Genomic DNA, 21402 nt, shown 5'->3' on the forward strand with positions numbered 1-21402 from the left:
TGACGAGACTAATGGCAACACAAATTCAACAACAGTGCATATTTATTTGAACAGAGCAACAAGTGGCAGAAATCATTTATTGCACATTAAATTTCTTTCTAACGGTGTCAGGTAGTGATAAATAATACCTTTTTAGTCATTATTTAAACACAGTGTGTCATATCTTTTGTTTCATGGTGGCTGTTACTGAGTAAGATAGGCATACAGCTGAAAGAACGTCACTTCTGAATAAATAGTATGCATAACACAAACAGTAAAGTCTGATATATTATCACAGCGTACAAAAATTTCTTAGAAAAAGTGAGGATGCCAGATTTCAGAGGGACGAGTAACTTAAAAAAAAATAGACTTGAAAGCTTGGCATCTGATTCTTGAAACAGTGCAAATTCTCAGAATAATGTAGGTGCAGTTGTAGGCATCAGTCTTTTTACTGTGGTGTACAGCAGGAAGAAGTTGTCATCCTCTATCTGTGATTCTGAAAAGCTGCAGGTAAAGAAAACTGAACATCATTGCCACAGGTCATGTTTATGTAAAACCGTGTTTTGCATTTGGTTTGGGAGAGCATGTGTGTTGTCTGAAAAAGAAACAAAATCTGCATGAATTCTGTCTTTTTATTTTATAAGGTGACAGATATGATCCGTGAGGAGTCTTCTTGTAAACTGCCACAGTATTGTTTCTACTAGTGGTTGAAACCCCTACAGGGTGTTTTTAAATGTCTCATCCTTATATCCGTGTAATATTCACACTCTCCAGCTCTCTCCAAACTCTTGCGCACTCCTGGCCCTGGTACCATCTGGCTTCATCCAGTCATTCTGCTTTTGACCATCAAAGTTCCCACACAGACCCTCCACCTTCCGTTTATATATGCGTGGTAGAATGATCTCTGTAGGAACAAAATCAACCATACAATGTCATTTAATTCATTGTATAACACTCTCCCAAAGATTTGTGATTTTAAGGTTTTGTTATGAACTGCTAATTCTATTATACTAGTTTAATTAGTTGAAGATCACTTACCTGTTGTGTGGTGTCCATCAAACTCTACTGACAGGCCAAAGTCGGTCTTCAGGTAGATGCGTGAGTAGCGCTCATAGATGTTTAGACCAGCAGTCGGTGAGACGGGGGTATTAGTTCTCCTTCCATCCACCTGGAGGGAGACAGAGAAGAAGTGTGTGACCTTGTATTCACTCTTGTACTGCATGATTATGTATATTGTGTGCGGGGATTCAGACAGATTTTTTTTGTCATGTTACCAGCACGCCTCTAGAGATAACCTTATCAGTCTATAGATGAGGTCAACTCTGTTGAGACTGAAGTATCCCAGCAGTAATCAGATGGATTGGCATGAAATTTTGGACAGACATTCATGTTCTCCACAGGATGGATCCTGCTGACTCTGGCAATCTCTGATAATCATTTTTTAACTAGCCCCTTTCATCAGGTCAAAATTTTAGTTTGTCGTTTATGACCAAATGTGTGCAAAACTAATGACATTCCCATCAGCCTGAGCTGAGCTTTGTGTTTAGTACAAGTTAAAGGGCTGTACCTGGCACAATTTCTTTTTCAGTTGAGTCAGATTTGGTTGTTAAATACAAACATTTGACAATTCGTTCATGTTTTTTTTCTTCACTTTAGTGCCACACTAGATAGCCTGTTCCAGCCTTGATGAGTATGTTTTTCCAGTCATCATCTGTGATGTGAGAACATCAGACTCCCACACAGTCAGAGAAAACAAAAGTGTGTGTCTTGTGCGTAGTTCAGGTATAAAATGCGAGTACACTGTGGAGCTTCTCTGCTGGGCTACTTATACCACTGCCAGCCACTGCAACGCATCACCTGCTCTCCATTTCTATCAGCATTCCTGCTTCCATCACAATTAACTTTGTGGTTTGTGGTGGTTTTGTAAAGTTTACAACCTGATATGCTGTTGTGTTGCTCACCTTACCAACCACTTGCTTCACCTTCTCTCATTACTTAACTACAAGCGCATGCTGTCACATAATTTTTTTTAGCTCATCAGTTGGCCTAATTTAAAAAAACATATATTTAAGATTATCCATATGTAAGATTCCTTATTAAAATATTATCCCTTGGCATTTTTTGTAATCTTCTAAATCTTCAACTTGAGGAATCTCAGTTGAGTACCAGTGTACAATCGTGTGCAATATACTGTGTGGATGTCTTAGAATTAGCTCAGACTGCTTTTTAGGATAATAAGGTCTGAGTCCTGAATAGCAGCTTTTTTACAGGCTCTCTCACTCCTTTTCTCCTTCTCTCTGTGTCTCATAGACACACAAACGTGTGCCATGAGGGAAGTAACATATGACAGAGCATAATTTAGCTTACAGCACATAACACATCATCTGCCTCACTGCTGTCGTAACACCTCACAAAGAAAATGTGAAGGCACGCTGGTTATTTCCCTCAGTGCTTTCACAAATGTTTGTGGGCGGGCAGAAATATGATGATATTATCCCATGAACAAAATATTGTGTCTGCTGAAAAGGCGCCACAGGAAAATGAGGTGGCGGCAGTATGTTGTTAAAAATGCCCTTGATACTTACGACCAGCCTCCGTTTCTTCTTGAACTCCACAATGTGATTGTACACTCTGATCTTAAGCCCTTGTAGTCTGTTATCCTCATGCTCTTCACTGTCATCATCGTCGTCATCATCTTCGTCATCTTCATCTTCATCCCTGACTCTGCGACTGTGGTCTTCTTCACTGCTACTATCATCATGATGCTTACTATCATCATCATCATCATCATGTCCACTGCTTGTATTGATGCCCTCGATGTAGATGTCTGGATGGTTATTTGGCAAGTTCTTGGTCTGGACCAGCACATACGAGTGCTGGCCTTCAAAGTCATACTTCATTTTATCAAAGGTTCTGTACTTGGAGTCTCTCTCGATTTTACACTCATTGAACCCTGTGGAGCAACAAGCGAAGAACAATTCATAAACAAGTGAATAAGATGTATGGTTTCGATGCATCACTGTGAGATTTTGGCCTTTACAGCACCTGTAGACTGGCAGTAATAATGGCCCTCCTCATTTTGAAGGCAGACAGCGTCTCCATCGCACTCATCTTTGTCATCGCAGTCAATCTCCCCCACACCATGGTCTTTCTCACATTCACATTTCTGACTGCAGTGATTGGTGTACCACACATCATTGAACTGACAAGAAAGAGAGTCATCACAGCGCTTGGACATCAATGTCCACATGCACCATTTTTGGCAATAATACTCAGGCTTTCAGAAAGTAGCACTATGTATTTGAAAATCAACACCATATATGACTTGTGCCATTGATGAAGAGTCATTCTGAACTGTCACTCACCTGATGTAAGGTGCCATTCCTGTCCACACATCCACACTGCTGGATAGGCACACAAACCCTCCCTTTCTGCACAAAACCTTCATCGCACACACATCCCTGTACACAGTTGTTATTGTCACTGCAGTGCGGTGGGCCATTCAGGTGTGTGCAGGTAGGACTGCAGGCAGGGATACAAGTGGTGTAATGACTGTTCTGTGGGCAAGAGGATGCTAGAGAGACATAAAGGTAGAGTCAGAGCAGTCAAACTTAAAATCACAAGAACAATACAATCAATAATGTACTGTAAATTAATCTTAGCTTACAGGTGAGTTTTGCTGAAAGTTTTGATGCTGTGATGTAATGATAAACAGTTCAGGTTTGCATAGGGCAGTGGTTCCTAAACTTTTTCTGGCATGCCTCCCTTCAGAAGCCGAAAAAGGCCCCTCAATCCCACAATTATTGATTCAATTATTATCAATTAACAATAATATAGGAAGCAACTGATAACAAGGATTCAAGTTAATCTTTAGTGAAATATAGGTTAGGATGTCATTCAGCTTTATTTCAGTCTGTAGTTCTCCACTGGTCACTCCCCCCCCACTACTCCCTGCAGTTGAAAAACCACTGACACAGGCAAATGCAAACTTACTTGGTACAGGTGTTGGTTGTGGTCTAGCTGTGGTTGGTGGTTGTGGTCTAACTGTTGTTGGTGGTTGTGGTCTAGCTGTGGTTGGTGGTTGTGGTCTAGCTGTTGTCGGTGGTTGTGGTCTAGCTGTCGTTGGTGGTTGTGGTCTAGCTGTTGTTGGTGGTTGTGGTCTAGCTGTTGTTGGTGGATTTGGAGCAGCTGTTGTTGGCCGTGGTTTAGCTGTTGTAGGTTGTGGTCTAGCTGTCGTCGGTGGTTGTGGTCTAGCTGTTGTTGGTGGATTTGGAGCAGCTGTTGTTGTGGGTTGTGGTCTAGCTGTCGTCGGTGGTTGTGGTCTAGCTGTTGTTGGTGGATTTGGAGCAGCTGTCGTTGGCCACGGTTTAGCTGTTGTAGGTTGTGGTCTAGCTGTTGTTGGTGGTTGTGGTCTAGCTGTTGTTGGTGGATTTGGAGCAGCTGTTGTTGTTGGCTGTGGTTTAGCTGTTGTAGGTTGTGGTCTAGCTGTCGTCGGTGGTTGTGGTCTAGCTGTTGTTGGTGGATTTGGAGCAGCTGTTGTTGTTGGTTGTGGTCTAGCTGTCGTTGGTGGTTGTGGTCTAGCTGTTGTCGGTGGTTGTGGTCTAGCTGTCGTCGGTGGTTGTGGTCTAGCTGTCGTCGGTGGTTGTGGTCCAGCTGTTGTTGTGGGTTGTGGTCTAGCTGTCGTCGGTGGTTGTGGTCTAGCTGTTGTTGGTGGTTGTGGTCTAGCTGTTGTTGGTGGATTTGGAGCAGCTGTTGTTGTTGGCCGTGGTTTAGCTGTTGTAGGTTGTGGTCTAGCTGTCGTCGGTTGTGGTCTAGCTGTCGTCGGTGGTTGTGGTCTAGCTGTTGTTGATGGATTTGGAGCAGCTGTTGTTGTTGGCCGTGGTTTAGCTGTTGTAGGTTGTGGTCTAGCTGTCGTCGGTGGTTGTGGTCTAGCTGTTGTCGGTGGTTGTGGTCTAGCTGTTGTTGGTGGATTTGGAGCGGCTGTTGTTGTTGGTTGTGGTCTAGCTGTCGTCGGTGGTTGTGGTCTAGCTGTTGTCGGGGGTTGTGGTCTAGCTGTTGTCGGGGGTTGTGGTCTAGCTGTTGTCGGTGGATTTGGAGCAGCTGTTGTTGTTGGTTGTGGTCTAACTGATGTTGGTGGTTGTGGTCTAGCTGTTGTTGGTGGATTTGGAGCAGCTGTCGTTGGCCATGGTTTAGCTGTTGTTGGTTGTGGTCTAGCTGTTGTCGGTGGTTGTGGTCTAGCTGTTGTCGGTGGATTTGGAGCAGCTGTTGTTGTTGGCTGTGGTTTAGCTGTTGTAGGTTGTGGTCTAGCTGTCGTCGGTGGTTGTGGTCTAGCTGTTGTTGGTGGATTTGGAGCAGCTGTTGTTGTTGGTTGTGGTCTAGCTGTCGTCGGTGGTTGTGGTCTAGCAGTTGTCGGTGGTTGTGGTCTAGCTGTTGTCGGTGGTTGTGGTCTAGCTGTTGTTGGTGGATTTGGAGCAGCTGTTGTTGTTGGTTGTGGTCTAACTGATGTTGGTGGTTGTGGTCTAGCTGTTGTTGGTGGATTTGGAGCAGCTGTTGTTGTTGGCCGTGGTTTAGCTGTTGTAGGTTGTGGTCGAGTTGTAGTTGATAGTTGTGGCCCAACTGTTGTTAGTGGATGAGGTCTAGATGTTGACTGTGGTTTTAAAGTTGTGGGAGCAGGGGTTGTTGGTGTAGCCAGATCTGAAACAACATTTCACAATAAAGTAAACAACATCAATTTTCAGTCAAAAACTGAAAAAAAAAGTTCATAAAAATGTTTATGAACTAACTTGAATAGGAGGACAGAATTACCTGCACAGTGCCCACGATGAAGCAAAACATCATCTATGGCCACATCAGACTGATCGTTGGAACCTCTTCGCCCCTCAAAAATGATCTAAAATCAGGAGCACAAGTTAATACTAAAGAAACGTATATCTGTTAGATCATACAGATTCATAAGATTCAATTGGAAATCATTTATTGTGGAAGCTATTACACCATTAGTGTTTTTCTCTACAAATTTCTGGCACTAGACAGGGTCGAAGAAGAAACCTGTTGAAAGTTGATAGCTCACCTGGAAAGGTCCAGTTGCTGCCAAGTCCACCTGAGCCAGGTGCCACATATTTCCTTGATCATTCCTCGTCCACCAAACAGCTTCAGCCCTTCGGTTCTGGAGCAAGTAGACGTGGAGGCCCATTGTATTGGCTGAACCGTACATGTGGTACCAGAACTGCAGACACTGAGGACCAGACTCTGAACACTCTGAACTGATGAGGCGAGCTGTATCTCCATATGATGCACTGTTGGCTTCGATGTAAAGATAGTGGCCATCTGGTCAAGGATATAAGGACACAAAAGTTGATTAGATAATGTCATGATCACTCATTTACTTTTTGTATTCAAGGCATGTCCATGCCGCTGCTGAAATTGTTTGCAAAATGTTCACAAAGCAAATATCAGCAGCTTTACTGGCACATTGTTGGGAGGCTAAAGGAAAAAAAAAATTTTTTTTTAAGTTATGTTTTGGGCTTTTTGCCTTTATTGCACAGGACAGCTGAAGAGCAGACAGGAAAGGGGGTAGAGAGAGGAGACAACACGCAGTAAAGAGCTGCAGGTGGGAGTCAAACCAGCGGCTGCTACAGAGGACCAACAGCCTCCATACAGACATTCTACCAACAGAGCTACAGAGGAAGGAAAGGAAAAATATCTTGATGAAATATAATACATGAGGAACTCTTGGCCAAACAGCGTCTATTAGTCTAGCATTGTGGTTTGGCAAGAAAGAACAATAGAACAATAGGTTTTTCCTGGTTGTAAGTCTGTGTCCTGTGTCACACTGGCATAGAGTGTGCTGTATATTTTTTTCTGAACATTTCTACACTAGCTTTGCTTGGCTTGTGTCAGAAAGGTTATTACCTCCCAAGGTGTGATCTGAAGAAGGACCGGTCATCATAGTAGGAGTCGAACCACTATGTCTTGTCCAATCAAAAACATCAGTCAGAAGTTGACTCCATTGACATAGATCTTGTTCAAAATTACAGTGGAGTTGGCATACTGGAAACAAAAATCAGACACATTCAGATTACAATTTAGATTACTGATGCTGAAATTCAGGAAATCGCAAAAACACGATGTGTGAAGAATAATTTATGGAAGTCTCAAAACTGGAAGTGTAAAAGTGCTGATGTGGAGTTAGCACTGTACCTGGATGAGATGGAGCTTCGCTAACATTGTCGTTATTAATCAAGTCGGTTGTTGCTTCCATTACAGGAGGTATGGAGACATTTGCTAGAGGTGGCTGAGGTGTGGCAGGGAGCTGAACAGTAACATTGACCAGAGGAGGCTCTGGAGCTGCAGTAGTTGGCTCAGGGACACTTGGAGGAGCTGTGGTGTTTCCATCAGGTTTAGGAGGACTTGTCACAGCACCACCGATTTCTACAAAAGTAAAAGGAAGTTAACAATATGCCGGTGTCTTATTTTCGTTGCTTTATATGAAAGTTTATTCTGCAAGATGAGCTGTGTTTGTTGTTATACAGAAACTGACCGGCTTTGCATTGTGATGCTCAGTGCTGGTGTGTGTGTGTGTGTGTGTGTGTGTGTGTGTGTGTGTGTGTGTGTGTGTGTGTGTTTGTGTGTATGTTTGTGATGCTACTATATGTAAATTTATTTGATAGGCCTACCCTGAAGGTAACAAGAAATGGTCAAACTGCAGAAATTAATTTTCAACTATGACTATGTAACTATGACTAGCACCTAGCAACTAGCTTGCTCAGATCATGAAGATGCCTGCTGGGCCGTGAGGCGAGTGCCACAGATAATTTTAGATTTAGTGTTACTGCTACTGAAATTCCATCACCGCGACAGCCCTAGCTGCAAAGCCTTAAAATAAGCAACACTTGTAAAGATTTTGTGGTAACATATTTAGTATGTTTCTTACCAGAGCATCGACCTCGATAAAGCTTTACATCATCGATGGCTACATCAGACTCTTCATTGGAGCCTCTACGCCCCTCAAAGATGATCTGAGTGAGGAATGATATTTTGTTATTAGTGGTAAAGGGTCTCTCATTATTAACATTTTAGTATTACAACATCACTGGTTGTCTGGTGGAAGTTATCAAACCTTGAAAGCTTCAGTTGTTGTGAAGTCGACCTGAGCCAGTTGCCATATATTTCCTTGGTCATTTCTCTTCCGCCAAATAGGTTTGGCAAATGTGTTTTGGAGCAAGTAGACATGGAGGCCCATTGTATCGGCTGAACCATACATATGATACCAGAACTGCAGACACTGAGGACCAGAGTCCGAACACCCAGAGCTTATGAGACGAGATGTGTCTCCATATGTCACACTGCTGGCCTCGATGTAAAGATAGTGACCATCTAGAAAAGAAGAATGAAACAATCAGAACTGGCAGATAGGCTTTCCATGATGATGTAAGTTTTATCTTTACCTCTGTGTATTATTTGTCACCATTTAAAATGTTATATATAGAGGGAGTGTATTACCACCAGTGTGGTCAGCAGAGGGTCCAGTCATCGGGGTAGGGGTGGAACCACTTTGCCATGTCCAGTCAAAAGCATCTGTCATCATCTGATTCCAGCTACAAAGGTTGCTGTCAAAGCTACAGTCCATATTGCAGACTACAAGGGGAAACAAAAAAATAATAACATGAGACACAATGTGTGAAGAATAAATTGTGGAAGTCCCAAAACCAGAAGTGTAGAAGTGCTCCTGTGGAGTTGGCACTGTACCTGGATGAGATGGAGCTTTGTCAACATTGCGTCTATTAATCAAGTCGGTTGTTGCTTCCATTACAGGAGGTATGGAGACATTTGCTAGAGGTGGCTGAGGTGTGGCAGGGAGCTGAACAGTAACATTGACCAGAGGAGGCTCTGGAGCTGCAGTAGTTGGCTCAGGGACACTTGGAGGAGCTGTGGTGTTTCCATCAGGTTTAGGAGGACTTGTCACAGCACCACCGAGATCTGCAAGAGTGAATGGAAGTTAACAAATGTAAATATTTGCAGGCTACACACATGAATGCTCCAATAACCGCAATTTTGAAATACCATGCTACTGAGAAGCCAACCACAGGGGAAGGCAAGCAACCACAACAATTGATATGTTCACTTTTTTCATGAGGCTAGGCCCTTTTGTTTTACACTTCAGTGCATGTTAAATGAATGAATCAGTGCTTTCAAAAATGTTGACAAGCCATATGTAGGACAATAACTGTTCAGTTTCTTTATGTGAAAGATTATACTTAAACATGAGCTGTGTTAGCTTTGTTGTTATACAGAAGCTGACCGGTTTTGCATTGTGATGCTCAGTGCTGGGGTGTGTGTCCGTGTGTATATATGTGTGTTTGTAATGCTGCTGTATGTACATTTATTTGATAGACATACCCACTGGGTAACAACAAGAAATGGTGAAACTGCAGAAATTCATTTTCAACTATGGTTATGTAACTATGACTAGTACCTAGAAACTCCCATGAAAATGCCCGCTGGGCCGCGAGGTGAGTGCCATAGATAATGTTAGATTTAGTGTTACTGCACCAAATGACTACAGTTATTATGAATAAAGTCATTGGCAAACACAAACAAAAGAATGGCACTAAAACTGCACACCATGCTGCAGGTGAAATTCCATTAGCGCGACAACCCTAGCTGCAAAGCCTTAAAATAAGCAACATGTTTATAAGATTTTGTGTTACATATTCAGCGCATGTTTCTTACCAGAGCATCGACCACGATAAAGCTTTACATCATCTATGGCTACATCAGACTCTTCATTGGAGCCTCTACGCCCCTCAAAGATGATCTGAGTGAGGAATAATATTTTGTTATTAGTGGTAAAGGGTCTCTCATTATTAACATTTTAGTATTACAACTTCGCTGGTTGTCTGGTGGAAGTTATCAAACCTTGAAAGCTCCAGTTGTTGTGAAGTCGACCTGAGCCAGTTGCCATATATTTCCTTGGTCATTTCTCTTCCACCAAATAGCATTGGCAAATGTGTTTTGGAGCAAGTAGACATGGAGGCCCATTGTATCAGCTGAACCGTACATGTGATACCAGAACTGCAGACACTGAGGACCAGAGTCGGAACACGCAGAGCTGATGAGACGAGATGTGTCTCCATATGTCACATTACTGGCCTCGATATAAAGATAGTGACCATCTAGAAAAGAAGAATGAAACAATCAAAACTGCCAGATACATTTTCCATCGTGGTGTAATTTTCATCTTTACCTCTGTGTATTATTTGTCACCATTTAAAATATTATATATAGAGGGAGTGTATTACCACCAGTGTGGTCAGCAGAGGGCCCAGTCATTGCGGTCGGGGTGGAACCACTTTGCCATGTCCAGTCAAAAGCATCTGTTATCATCTGATTCCAGCTACAAAGGTTGCTGTCAAAGCTACAGTCCATATTGCAGACTACAAGGGGAAACAAAAACAAAACATGAGCCAAGTGGTGAGGCCCTTATGTAATTTCCTGAAAATTTAGACAATCTTTAACTTCAGGTACCATTATAAAAATGCCCGTTCAGTATTTACTGGACTAAGCACAAATGTTAATTTATAACCACACTTCAGCTTTCTGATGCAGAAACAAGTGGTTCATAAAATGTAGCTTCATGTGTACCAACCTGGGTGTGAGGGGAGGATTTCTGCAGGAGGCTCAGTTCCACCGACCAGGCCAGGTAAAACACCTAAAGGAAGTGAAATTTACTTACTTTAAACCCTGAGATATTTGGTATAATCATAATTTGAGATCTTAGTGTATTTGTGATAGTAAAAATGTGTCCAAGTTATGATACAGTGTGTCTTTAATTGTATGTATAATGTTTTGTTCCCATTTTTGTTCGATGTGAATGTCACCTGAGCATGAGCCAAAATGGATGGAAATGTCATCTATGGCCACATCTGACTGAGCGTTAGAGCCCCGAATTGCCTCCACTATAATCTGAAAGAGGTGGTAGGAAAATATGTTTCACTGTATAAAAAATATCATTAATTTTTACAAGACAATTAACATTCAACCTGCATCTTTTAGGCCCATACAGTATATTGTCTATATTGTCAGACTCACTTGGAATGGACCAGACACTCTGATGTCAACGTTAGCCATATGCCATTCTGGCCCCTGGTTGTTACTCATAGACCAGAGCTTAGTAGCTCTATTGCCTTTGAGCAGGTAGATATTGAGGGCTGTGGCTGTAGCTGAGCCATACATATGGTACCAGAAGTTCAGGCAGAGTGGGCCATTGTCATGGCACATTGAGCTCAACAGACGGGCTGAATCTCCATGGGTTACACTGTCTCCCTCAATATACATGTAGAAACCAGCTAGAGAAACAATGAAGATAACACAATAAACATGAATAATGAGTCACACAATACAATGCAGTAACACAATAAATGTCATGTCATGACCTGATATTGAGTTTACCTCCAGTGGTGTGATCTTGGTTTGGACCAGTTTGGTCCGATGGGGTGGGTCCTGAAATTCTTGTCCAATCAAAACTGTCCTGTATGAGCTGTTCCCAACCACACAGGTTTTTTTCAAAGTTGCAATTCATGGGACATGCTATGAAAAAGCATATAAACACAATGGAAATGTTGAAGTCATGATATGAAAAATAAACTTAAAAAAAAAAAATATATATATACATATATATCCACAAAAAAAATAGTATTTCATGCAATCTGTAAGTAATTACATCAAGGTTATTCAAATTTATTCAGATGCATTTATGTAATAAATGCCTGTAAATTTATAAGTTTTGGAGGCAAGCATAGTCAAATGTAATATTTGGTTTTGAAATAATCATAAATTGGATTATGCCACTGATTATCCAGACCAGTAACAAATAAACCTTCAGAACCCTGAGTGCTCTTACAATTCTGATCTGGTGTTGGAGAGGGAGTTGTAGTTGTTGCAGTGGTTGGGGGCTCAGCTGAAATGGGGAGAAACAAACAAAAAACAAAACAAAAAGCCAAACAAAGAAACAAAGAAACAAAAAAGAAATGAGTTCATCTCTAACTTTGAGTGTCAGTGATAAAACAAACCAAAGTTTGCCTCATGCGATGGGCCGATCTTGTGTCATAATCAAAAGAATAAAAAGCAGGAGCAGAGAGTTTTGAAGATAAAGGTAAAGAGTCAATAAATATTAAATCAGGACATGTAACTGAATTACTTCATACAATGTTCAGAGTAAATAAATCACCAAAGTTTATTATGTTAAAAAAAAAATTCACCAGCAATATCATTACACATCCTCAACAGTCTCAACAGACTCGACTCAGACACTCACCACAGGCCGTGCCCGTCTGCCAGTCGGAAAGCTCCACTCCTGCAACCTGGCATGCTGCTGCGTAGGACTTCAGGGATTCACAAAGGGTGTTTTGGTCACCGCTAGTGTCACAGTAGTCATACACACAACTATTAATGTATATAGTTGGGTGAATGAATTCATGGCAGGGCTTGAAGGCGTCCCCGAGCAGTGCGTAACACTCATTGTAGGCATCATTCTCTTCATCATAATCACATTGCCTGGGATCATTTGGATGGGAAACACACCTGGAGGAGAAAGTTTAGATAATCGCATAAAGATCTAGGCATATGCATTTATTATGCCACTTGACAATAAAACAAAAGAAGGCTTATTAAAGGACCAATATGTAGGATTTAGTGGCATCAAGGGGTGAGCTTGCAGTCTGCAAACAACTCACTTCTACAACGTGAAACATACAAAACGCAAAATGCCATGCCTTTAATGGTTGATAATTCATTACTAATGCTTAATAATTCTTTGAAGTGATATATTTAAGGTAATAAATTATGGCATGTCATTAGAGATTAAGGAAACATGCTTCATTTACGCTAAAATGTGTGCAGATACTGTGTATAGTAGAAAAACATACTCATTATTGCCCGGCACCTTCCAGCTGTCACCAAACTCAAATGGCCCGGTAGCATTTTGGCCTCCATTTGGTATGAGGTCATCGTCTTGTTGATCAGAGTAGGTGCCACACAGTCCACACAGTGCATACTTGTAGCGCTCATCCACTTGCAGGAAGAATCTGTTCTGCCCGTCTATAATCATTCTGAGGCCAAAGGTCGTCTCCGAGAAAATATAATTATTGTGCATGTTCACCCATACTGAGCCATATGTACCATTGGTGAAATAGGGAAGTTGGACACGAACATTATTCACCTAAAGAGAGGAGAAGAGTTTTTAAATATCTTGCATTAAAAAACACAAATGTTTTTCTACTAGGATAGTTAGTGCACCTAGTTAGCTGCCAGCTAGCTGTGCAGAGCAAAGTCAAATGTGTCAGCTATTTGTTTGTGCGTTCTTTTAAGTCCCAGATGAGGAACAAGTGACTTCCGCTATAATGACCTGACATCCAGTAATAATTGGTCCCATAAACTTGGGTGTGCTGGTACTAAAGTCACTGGTCACTGCCATTAATAAATTACAACTGATATTACAGAACTATGACTCTCTTAATCCAGTAAACAGGCCGTTCGCAGGTCACGAGTAAGAATTGCATGGACTGGAAGCTGTCTGGCATTGTACACATTTTTACTGCAACCTTAAGCCCTGTTCACGTGGAACTGGTATTAGCTGGGGAGTAATTTGTAATAAGTCATCTGTGATCTTAATCCCATGGGAATCTGTCACGTAATTTTTAAAGTAAAATTCCATGGCAAATTTACAACTGGGGCTGGTTTGTATGGCCTAAAATTTATGTCACGGTATAATTTGGATCATGACAGTAACAGTGTATATCAAGGTATATTAATTTTTATTAAAATTACAATATAAATGCTTCTGAAGGGGTAAAGCACTGATATAGTAACTACATGGTACTTTTATTGTACTACATATTTCACATAGTATAGCGGTATTTTGCACACACGGAGCAAAGTCAGAGAGACTGTGGTGCAGACAGTGAACCAACTTGAAATAGAAAGCCAATGAAATATTTTAATCTGCTCAAACAGGATGGGCTCTCATGTTTTTCTGACGATTAGCTGCTGCAGGCTGATGATGACAAACTTTTTGGTCAAGCAAAGGGAGGACTGTACTGGACAGCATAGTCAAAATTCACACCATAGGACAAATTTATTTTGTTCTGCTTTCTTCTGTTTATACTGTCCACCACCATTAAATACTTCTGTCACTACTACCTACCACTATTACCTATTTTAGCAAACACAGAGGTCCGGACATCTGAATTTGATTGCTGCTCATAATATAGTGAACAGCAGACAACAGCTGTGCTGTGACGTCGACTATACTATCATTTAAAATAATTGATGATGACAGAAAAGGTTAGCTGGGATTATGTGTTTATGCTTGTAAGTGGACAAAACAACTCTAAACTGAGGCTGAACGACTTTGAAAAAATGTGTAATTTTGATAATTTTGATTGATACTGCAATATTTTTTATATCATTATTATCATTTTCATTAAAATGGCTACGTGTGTGAGTTTCTTGTGAGGTTCTGTGCCAAACAAAAATGTTTTCTGAAGTCTGTACAACACAATCTGTGGCATGACAATATATAATTTAAAATATTGCGCCTCCTGCGATTAGAAAAATTGTGGTATATTGTATATTGCGATTTCAGTAAAATTTCAATGAATTGTTCAGTCTTACTCCGAACTGTATTATTAGTGAAGAAACTGCTGCGAAAGAAACACTGATGTTACACAGAGGCTTAATGCTCAGTGTCAGTAAATTTTAGTAAAGACGCATCCCATGTGAATGTAAACAGATGTGTAGGGGTAATTTCTAAATCGCATGAGGTCCCCTGATAGTACTAGTCCTGTGGGAATAGGGCTAGTCTTACATTCAACTGCTATGAAAGAGTTGCATTTGGGATTATTTGACATGTAGAGAATTACAAGGAGTTTTCATGCTTACATAGACCTCTCCACTCTGATTCAGGGTGAGGTTTACATCCTCAAACTGAAGAGACACGGCTTCCAGCTTGGATCTGGTGAAGTTCTGATGGGGAGGATGCATGTTGTGCCCGATCACAGTGAACTGGACTGGGTTTTCTCCTGCGCATGTGGTAGTCAGCGTGTAACTGCACCCCCCTTGAAAGTCGTAAGCCTTGCCGTCAAAGGTGATGTAGTGTGGATCACCATACACACTGCAGGTGGCGGGATTGAAAGCGAAGCAGCCTTTGACGCCATCCTTGACCTTACAAACCTCATGGTCTGCACATTGCGTCGCAGTGCACTGCATGTCATTATTACCCATGCACTGGCACTGCTGCACACACTCTCCTTCCAGCAGTGTTTCTCCTCTCTGTAAGCAAAAGGGAGTTATGTGAATAAATTATGGATGTGAATAGGTGAATATGAAATTGTTTCCTGTTCATCTACCCCACTTACCTCATAATGTTTTCCATTATACCAGCACCCACAATCCTCTGCTGGGACACACTTTCCCCCACTGAGTTTGAAGCCGGAGTCACACTCGCATCTCTCCTCACAGCTTCTGCAGGAGCCAGTTATATCCAGGCTGGAGCACACTTCAGGACAGCCATCAGCACATGAGTTATAGTGGCTGTTCTCACCACACTGAAGGGCTGAGAGGGGAGGAAAGGGGGAAGAGCATGACCTTAACTGTCATTGTATTGTTATAGTCATTATTACCACTATTTTCCTTATTTTAATAAGATGATGTAGAGAAATTAATGGGGGAAGTAATTAAGTAACATACGACAGAAAGTAGAGTTCCTCCATATTGGTACAGCAACTCCAGCCTCCTGGCAGATATCAGTGTAGGCCTGTAATGTCTCACATAGCGTAGCTGGGTCACCATGAGTAGAGCACATGCCGACCACGCAGCTCCTGAAGTAGCTCTCCGACCCCAGAACTGACAGGCAGTCAGCGAAGGGCCCAGTGCTGGACAGGAGGCCTCCACAGTACAGCTCACCGCTATACTCCGCTTCCTCCACTGGGTCACACTGGTGAGGAACTAGAATGGTTTCACAGGAGGGGCTGGTTTGCCCAGTCTGCCAGCTCTCAGCCAAATCTGTAGCATCTTGGGCAGTTGTACCATCAGGCTTTTTGAAGTCATCTTGTCTGAGGTGGTTGAAGTTCCCACACAAACCACAGACGTGATCAGAGTATGTGGGGGGCAGGTTGACATGGACTGCACCAGCACTATCAAATGAGACAGAAAGACCAAAGCTGGTCCCCATTATGACAGCAGCTGGGTTGCCCTTGATGTTGACAGTGCCATTGCGGAGCTTCAGTGGAAGCTTCCTCCAGACCCCATTAACCTGAAGAACAGAATTAATTTTAGACTTAAGCTGTCATCAGCACTGTAACCGACAGTTTGCATAAACAACAGCTTTCTGGAGGAAGATAGCCTGTATCTTTGAGAATTGATAAGGTTGATAGTACCTTTATGAATTCTAGGACATCATGCCACTAACCTCTGCACTGAACGATAAACTCAGTTTATCAGTAGAATGATCTGCAGATATGGGAACTGCTTGATCCAGTGCGTTACACAGCTCGACAGTCATTACCACATGACGGCAAGGTGCCACAAGACTGAAGTTGTGCAGACGGTATGTAAATTGTTTTGAAATTTAGAGAGCAATGTGAAATAGGGAATATTGTATTGTTTAATGAAAAAACAAACAAACAAAACTTGCTTCCAGCTAAGGTTTGTTAAAAGTAGGGCACCCTTGTAAAGCATGTGTCCCATGTGCTAAGGCTGTCAGTCCTCTGCTTTGACTCCTGCCTGTGGCCCTTTGCTGCATGTCACCCCATCTCTCTCTATCCCCTTCAAAAGTATTAACACTTCAATACTTTTTCAATACCACACGATTGAAAACCATACAGTACTAATATTTGATGATGAAAGTACCAAAGCTATAAAAAAGAAAAGATCGAAGTGCCACAGACATACATCTCACACACTTTATCATTCATCCTCTGTACAGGTATTGTACCACTAGTTTTTCAGTTTGTTGCTAGCACTTTTACAGTACTCGTTTTCACTCAAAGTGAGGTGTGGTAAAGACAGGGATGTGACGTATGCCGACTCTCATGTATACATACCACAGACAGTTTGTTCTGCAACTTATTGTCTCCTTCAACTATGATACATATTACCATATCATATTATATAACACATCCATATTGTGTGATGTCACAATAAACAACTACGCTGAAAATAAACTATAAAAGTGCCAGAAATTAGTTTATGGCTGTTTATGTTGTGACAAAAAATGTTGAATTATAACATTAATATAACCTTTATATCATTGATGGTTCCCCTTTATAAATGTGTGGTATGACAGCGGCATTCTCCCAGACACAGGCACAGCATACAGGTTTGTGTAGCGTCAGTGACAACATTGACATTGCCAAGGGCATGATGCCATTTCAAATCATTGAGAGGTTTTCAGTATAAAACTTTGTGCAATTATTCCAGCGAGTGTATCAGTACTTTTTGAACATTTTCAGCACATTTTATCAATACCACGATGATGATAACGTTTTAATTTTTGTCAGTGTAATTGTGATATGAAATGTTAATTTTATCTCTACTGCAGATATTAGCAATGGACTGCAGTGTGTGTATGTGTGTGTCTCACTTCAAGGTAACTCACCACAACCCGGTGTGTCTGCCTTTTCAGCAGCGACACTCTGAGGTTCTCTATCTCCACAATGACCCGTTGAACAGTTGGCAGAGACGAGTTTCCGTTCTGCTCGTTGACCACTTCCACTCTGAACACGGGCAGGGCCTCTGTGGGTGAGCAGGTCTTAGCCAGTGTGTAGGTGCAGGGGGCCACGAAGCGGAACAGCACTCCATCAAAAGTGCTGCAGTCTGTGTTGCTGTGTATAGAGCACGTCCCGATGGCGGAAATCCCACTCGAGCCTCCTCTTTGACGGCCACAGATTTGGCCCTCAGGGCACGGAGAGGCAGAGCAGGAGAGCTGGCCAGCAGAACAGAGGCAGCGGGTGGACTCGGCTGTCCAGAACTCTGTGTCAGATTCACACTGGTGTCCTGTTGAGGATGTGACCGAGTAAACAATCGCTTTAAACACCATCTGGCTCAGAATAAGTAACAATAAATAACAGTAATGAATGTGTATGTTCAGTGTTGTGTAGACTATTCTGTTATCTGTTATTTTAGTTGTTCAAGATCAAAAGACCTTACTATGTAGAATTGAAAATTTATGAAAAATTATAAATTAACAAATCATTTACATCGTTAGAGGTTTTGTGATAAGACATTTTTGCAGTTTTGTGTAATTAAAGTAATGGTTTATGTATTGCATAAACATTGCCATCATCACGTTAATACAGTATGACTTTTCAGTTTTTATTTTTCAGTGGGGACTAATGTTGGCTGTTCTTAATGTAGTAAAATAATATTTACCACATGAGCCTCTCCTTACACCGATCCGTTTAAATGTGACTTGTCCCTCCGTGGACACGACATGATCTGCCTCCAGTATAACCTGATATAAAAGCAGATTTATCAATTTAAATACTATATTTTAATTTGTCACAATTACAGTTCCATCACAAATGTTTGGTTATATGCCATTTTACCTGAGTTCCTGGTTCAATGACATTCAAAGGGACAAACACTTGTCTCCAGGAATCCCTAGGGACGGCAGGTGAGGTCCAGATTTCCGTCTGGCCGACACTGCTTTTCAGCAGAACACGGACTTCTGACCCTTTAGCTTCATGTGGGGCCAGGTACCAAAACTCCAGACAGGCCTCGCCCTGCAGCCCCAGTGGACCACTTTCTAAAATACTCACTACAACGTCCTCTGGAGGTGAAAATAAGACAGTTTAGTACACTAGGTGCTTAATAGCCCCAGTGCAACAGAGTACAAATTCAATGACCTTGTTACTCCATTCTTTTTAAATCACACAATATGAATGGTGAAATGTATTTTTAACCATGCAGGCTAGGAATGAGCTTCAATGTTGCACCATAATTTTAATCACATTAGAACTGTTCCCTCCTCTTTGTTATTGTAATAAAACGAGATACATCTGTTGCGGCACAGTTGTCGTTAAATGCAAAATAGCTGTTTAGAGTGTTTTGTGCTAAATTTGAACCTGAAGTGCAGACCCTCTACTTTCATTGCCCCTGGGAGAACTCCAGGCTATAAAAGATTATTAGCCTTCTTCAGATCAATTAGTGATATGCAGTGAGGCACGGACACGGTCACAGCCTGCCAGCAGATTAAAACAGAACTGTGGAACGATGTTCCAAATCCCTCGCATAAGGAGGGGACACAATTAAAGTTACCTCAGTCAAATTATCTCTCAATGCCAAACTGACCTCAGCTGTAACCTGGTTTGATAACTGATAACTAAAATGTGGCTTCCAGTTTCTTTACATTTAATTAATTGAATCCATTGATGTACTGCAGTAAATGTTCTTTTCTGTACCTGTTGCAGAAGATGTTCGTATGTTATTTGTCCAGTCACAAATCAGATTGTTGTGTCTGTCGTAGAAACACTTTGTAACATATTCTATGAAAGAAAAGAAAGGGGTCAGGTATAGTAATATGTATGGTGTGTATATCCCTCTGTCATATATGTCTGTTTATTTAAAGCTACTACAAGAACTTTCAGATCTTGTTGATTTTGGAGGCCCCTGTGAACAAAAGTGGTAGTATTTCTACCACAAAATATAACACTTATCTAAATAAAAATCTCCTGCTTCATTTTAACTGGTTAACATACTACTCACTGTAACTTTGCCTGGGAACATGTAAACACAGGCTTGTTTAATCTGATTTACGAAGACTCCGACCAGGGTGCAGGCATTAAAAATATAAAAATAGTCAGTTTTCTTGGGGATGTTTTTTTATGTAGGTCATATAGAGACATGAGTATTAAATTGAGGCTGTTTCACAATCAGTTAAAAACTGCTTGTAGTAGCTTTAAATCCTTGTGAGAAATTTGTATTCAAGCAATTCTTGCCATAATCTAGAGGTTTTAGTAATTTGTAAAACTCGATACCTGAATTTGTCCTCCAGTCTGGTAAAGTAACTAATGAAAAGTCATTTTCAGCCCTGAAACAGAAAAAAACAATTGGAGCAGATTCCTTAAAAAAATGCAATTAATTAATAAGATCTGATTTAACAACAAAACTTTAAACAGAGATCAGAATCCCATTCTCTGCAAAATTAGTATGACAAGTAGGCCTATAGTCATCAGTTGAAAGTTATCTTGAGACTCACCTGCACTGAGTCCCTGTCTGAGTTAGAAAGAGTAGAGTCACTGTGACCAACAAATCTGTGTGGATGCCTCCAAGCATGGCTGATCCTTTAACGGCAGCCTCTCAGCAGCTCTCCTGTTGCTAATACTCTCCCCTTGATGAGTTGAAGAATGAATAATGAGCAGTAACTGTTGTGGAGCTTCACTGTAGAAATGCAGCTTTTATGCAGCCCTGTGACTGCCAGCACAGAGACGTGGACCCTCTTGTGTCATTCTAGCGGCGGGGTCGAGGCTTATATAGCCCGACTGTATAACCAGGTAAGCGGTGGGTGGAGAAAGAATACTAGAGGACAGCAAGACATAAAAGGGTTGGACTGGGTCTGTGTTGTAAAAATGCTGTCATAGTGACGACAGCAGCTAACACGGTTACAGTAAGACTGATGGGTGAGGGATTTGTGTTGCTAGGTCATAAACAATACTGACACTCAAGGTTAATGAACTCACAAATGCTTGAAAAAAAATAAACTTACTAAAGTGATTTTTTTAAAAAAAAAAACAGTTGCATGACTCCTATTGACTTCTCATTATGGGGTCACAGTTGTACTTAGCAAGTGTCTAAAATGACCTACGAGAGATTTTGAGGGGTTGTGGGTGTAGTGAGCATTGCTGCCCTGTAAGAGTCGAGGATTTGAATCATCAGTTGCAGACCCCTCAGTCGACTGAGATTTTTTCAGTCAAACAGACAGTTGTTTGTCAGTGAATGTGCATTACAGTATCAGGATGAAACGGGTAGAGGCTTACAAAAATGCTCAGTGATAACACTTACACACAGAATTATTAATAAGGGGAATCATAAGTTCATTTTTTTTATTAACTGACGCTCTTAAAAAAAATCCATCTGACAGCGTGCTGGTGATTAATGGATGAGAGAGGGTGAAACGAGTGGTTGGTAAGCAGGTTCCAGCTCTTGTGTTTTAGTTTCATCTCTGTACACAGAGCAATGCAACAGCATGGCAGGCTTTATACTTTACAAACCAAGTCTCAAAATTACTGCAAACCACAAAACTAACTGTGCAGGAAGCGGAGAGGAGTGATCGAAACGGAGCGTAGGTGAGGCGCTCTCAGCCACTTCACCACTGTGCACTGTGGAGTGTGCAGGGCAGGTGACGCTTGCTTGTTTTGCCACTGA

General features: G+C 41.5%; 1 protein-coding gene across 1 annotated transcript; it reads right to left on the reverse strand.

Moving 5' to 3' along the window:
- Positions 1 to 24: 24 nt before the first annotated feature.
- LOC146317602 (uncharacterized) lies at positions 25 to 20466 on the reverse strand. Its single transcript, XM_084732362.1, has 29 exons — positions 20237 to 20466; positions 20016 to 20068; positions 19440 to 19523; positions 18585 to 18808; positions 18409 to 18490; positions 17636 to 18033; positions 15727 to 16291; positions 15396 to 15592; positions 14920 to 15309; positions 12906 to 13198; positions 12296 to 12561; positions 11882 to 11938; positions 11431 to 11568; positions 11071 to 11327; positions 10860 to 10944; positions 10628 to 10690; positions 10281 to 10415; positions 9898 to 10154; positions 9712 to 9796; positions 7180 to 7410; positions 6892 to 7029; positions 6050 to 6306; positions 5785 to 5869; positions 3973 to 5673; positions 3345 to 3553; positions 3025 to 3181; positions 2565 to 2932; positions 1018 to 1147; positions 25 to 883 (listed from the first exon to the last, which is right to left on the reverse strand). The coding sequence occupies exons 1-29, from the start codon at positions 20311 to 20313 to the stop codon at positions 741 to 743; spliced, it is 7125 nt and encodes a 2374-aa protein (XP_084588488.1). The 5' UTR covers positions 20314 to 20466; the 3' UTR covers positions 25 to 740.
- Between the last annotated feature and the right edge of the window lie 936 nt (positions 20467 to 21402).

The sequence above is a fragment of the Lutjanus erythropterus genome, chromosome 12 (assembly GCF_056507025.1).
Source record: "Lutjanus erythropterus isolate fLutEry1 chromosome 12, fLutEry1.hap2, whole genome shotgun sequence".
Lineage (NCBI taxonomy): Eukaryota > Metazoa > Chordata > Actinopteri > Lutjaniformes > Lutjanidae > Lutjanus > Lutjanus erythropterus.

Bases quoted from the DNA above. Each gene is read 5' to 3' on its own strand.
- LOC146317602 (XM_084732362.1), bottom strand. From the start codon at position 20,313: ATGCTTGGAGGCATCCACACAGATTTGTTGGTCACAGTGACTCTACTC. The intron at 12,562-12,905 runs GTATGTTTTTCT...TTTCTCCTCCAG, and splicing joins AAGGTGCCGGGCAATAATGA to GTGTGTTTCCCATCCAAATG. The intron at 3,554-3,972 runs GTAAGTTTGCAT...ATGTCTCTCTAG, and splicing joins ACAACCAACACCTGTACCAA to CATCCTCTTGCCCACAGAAC.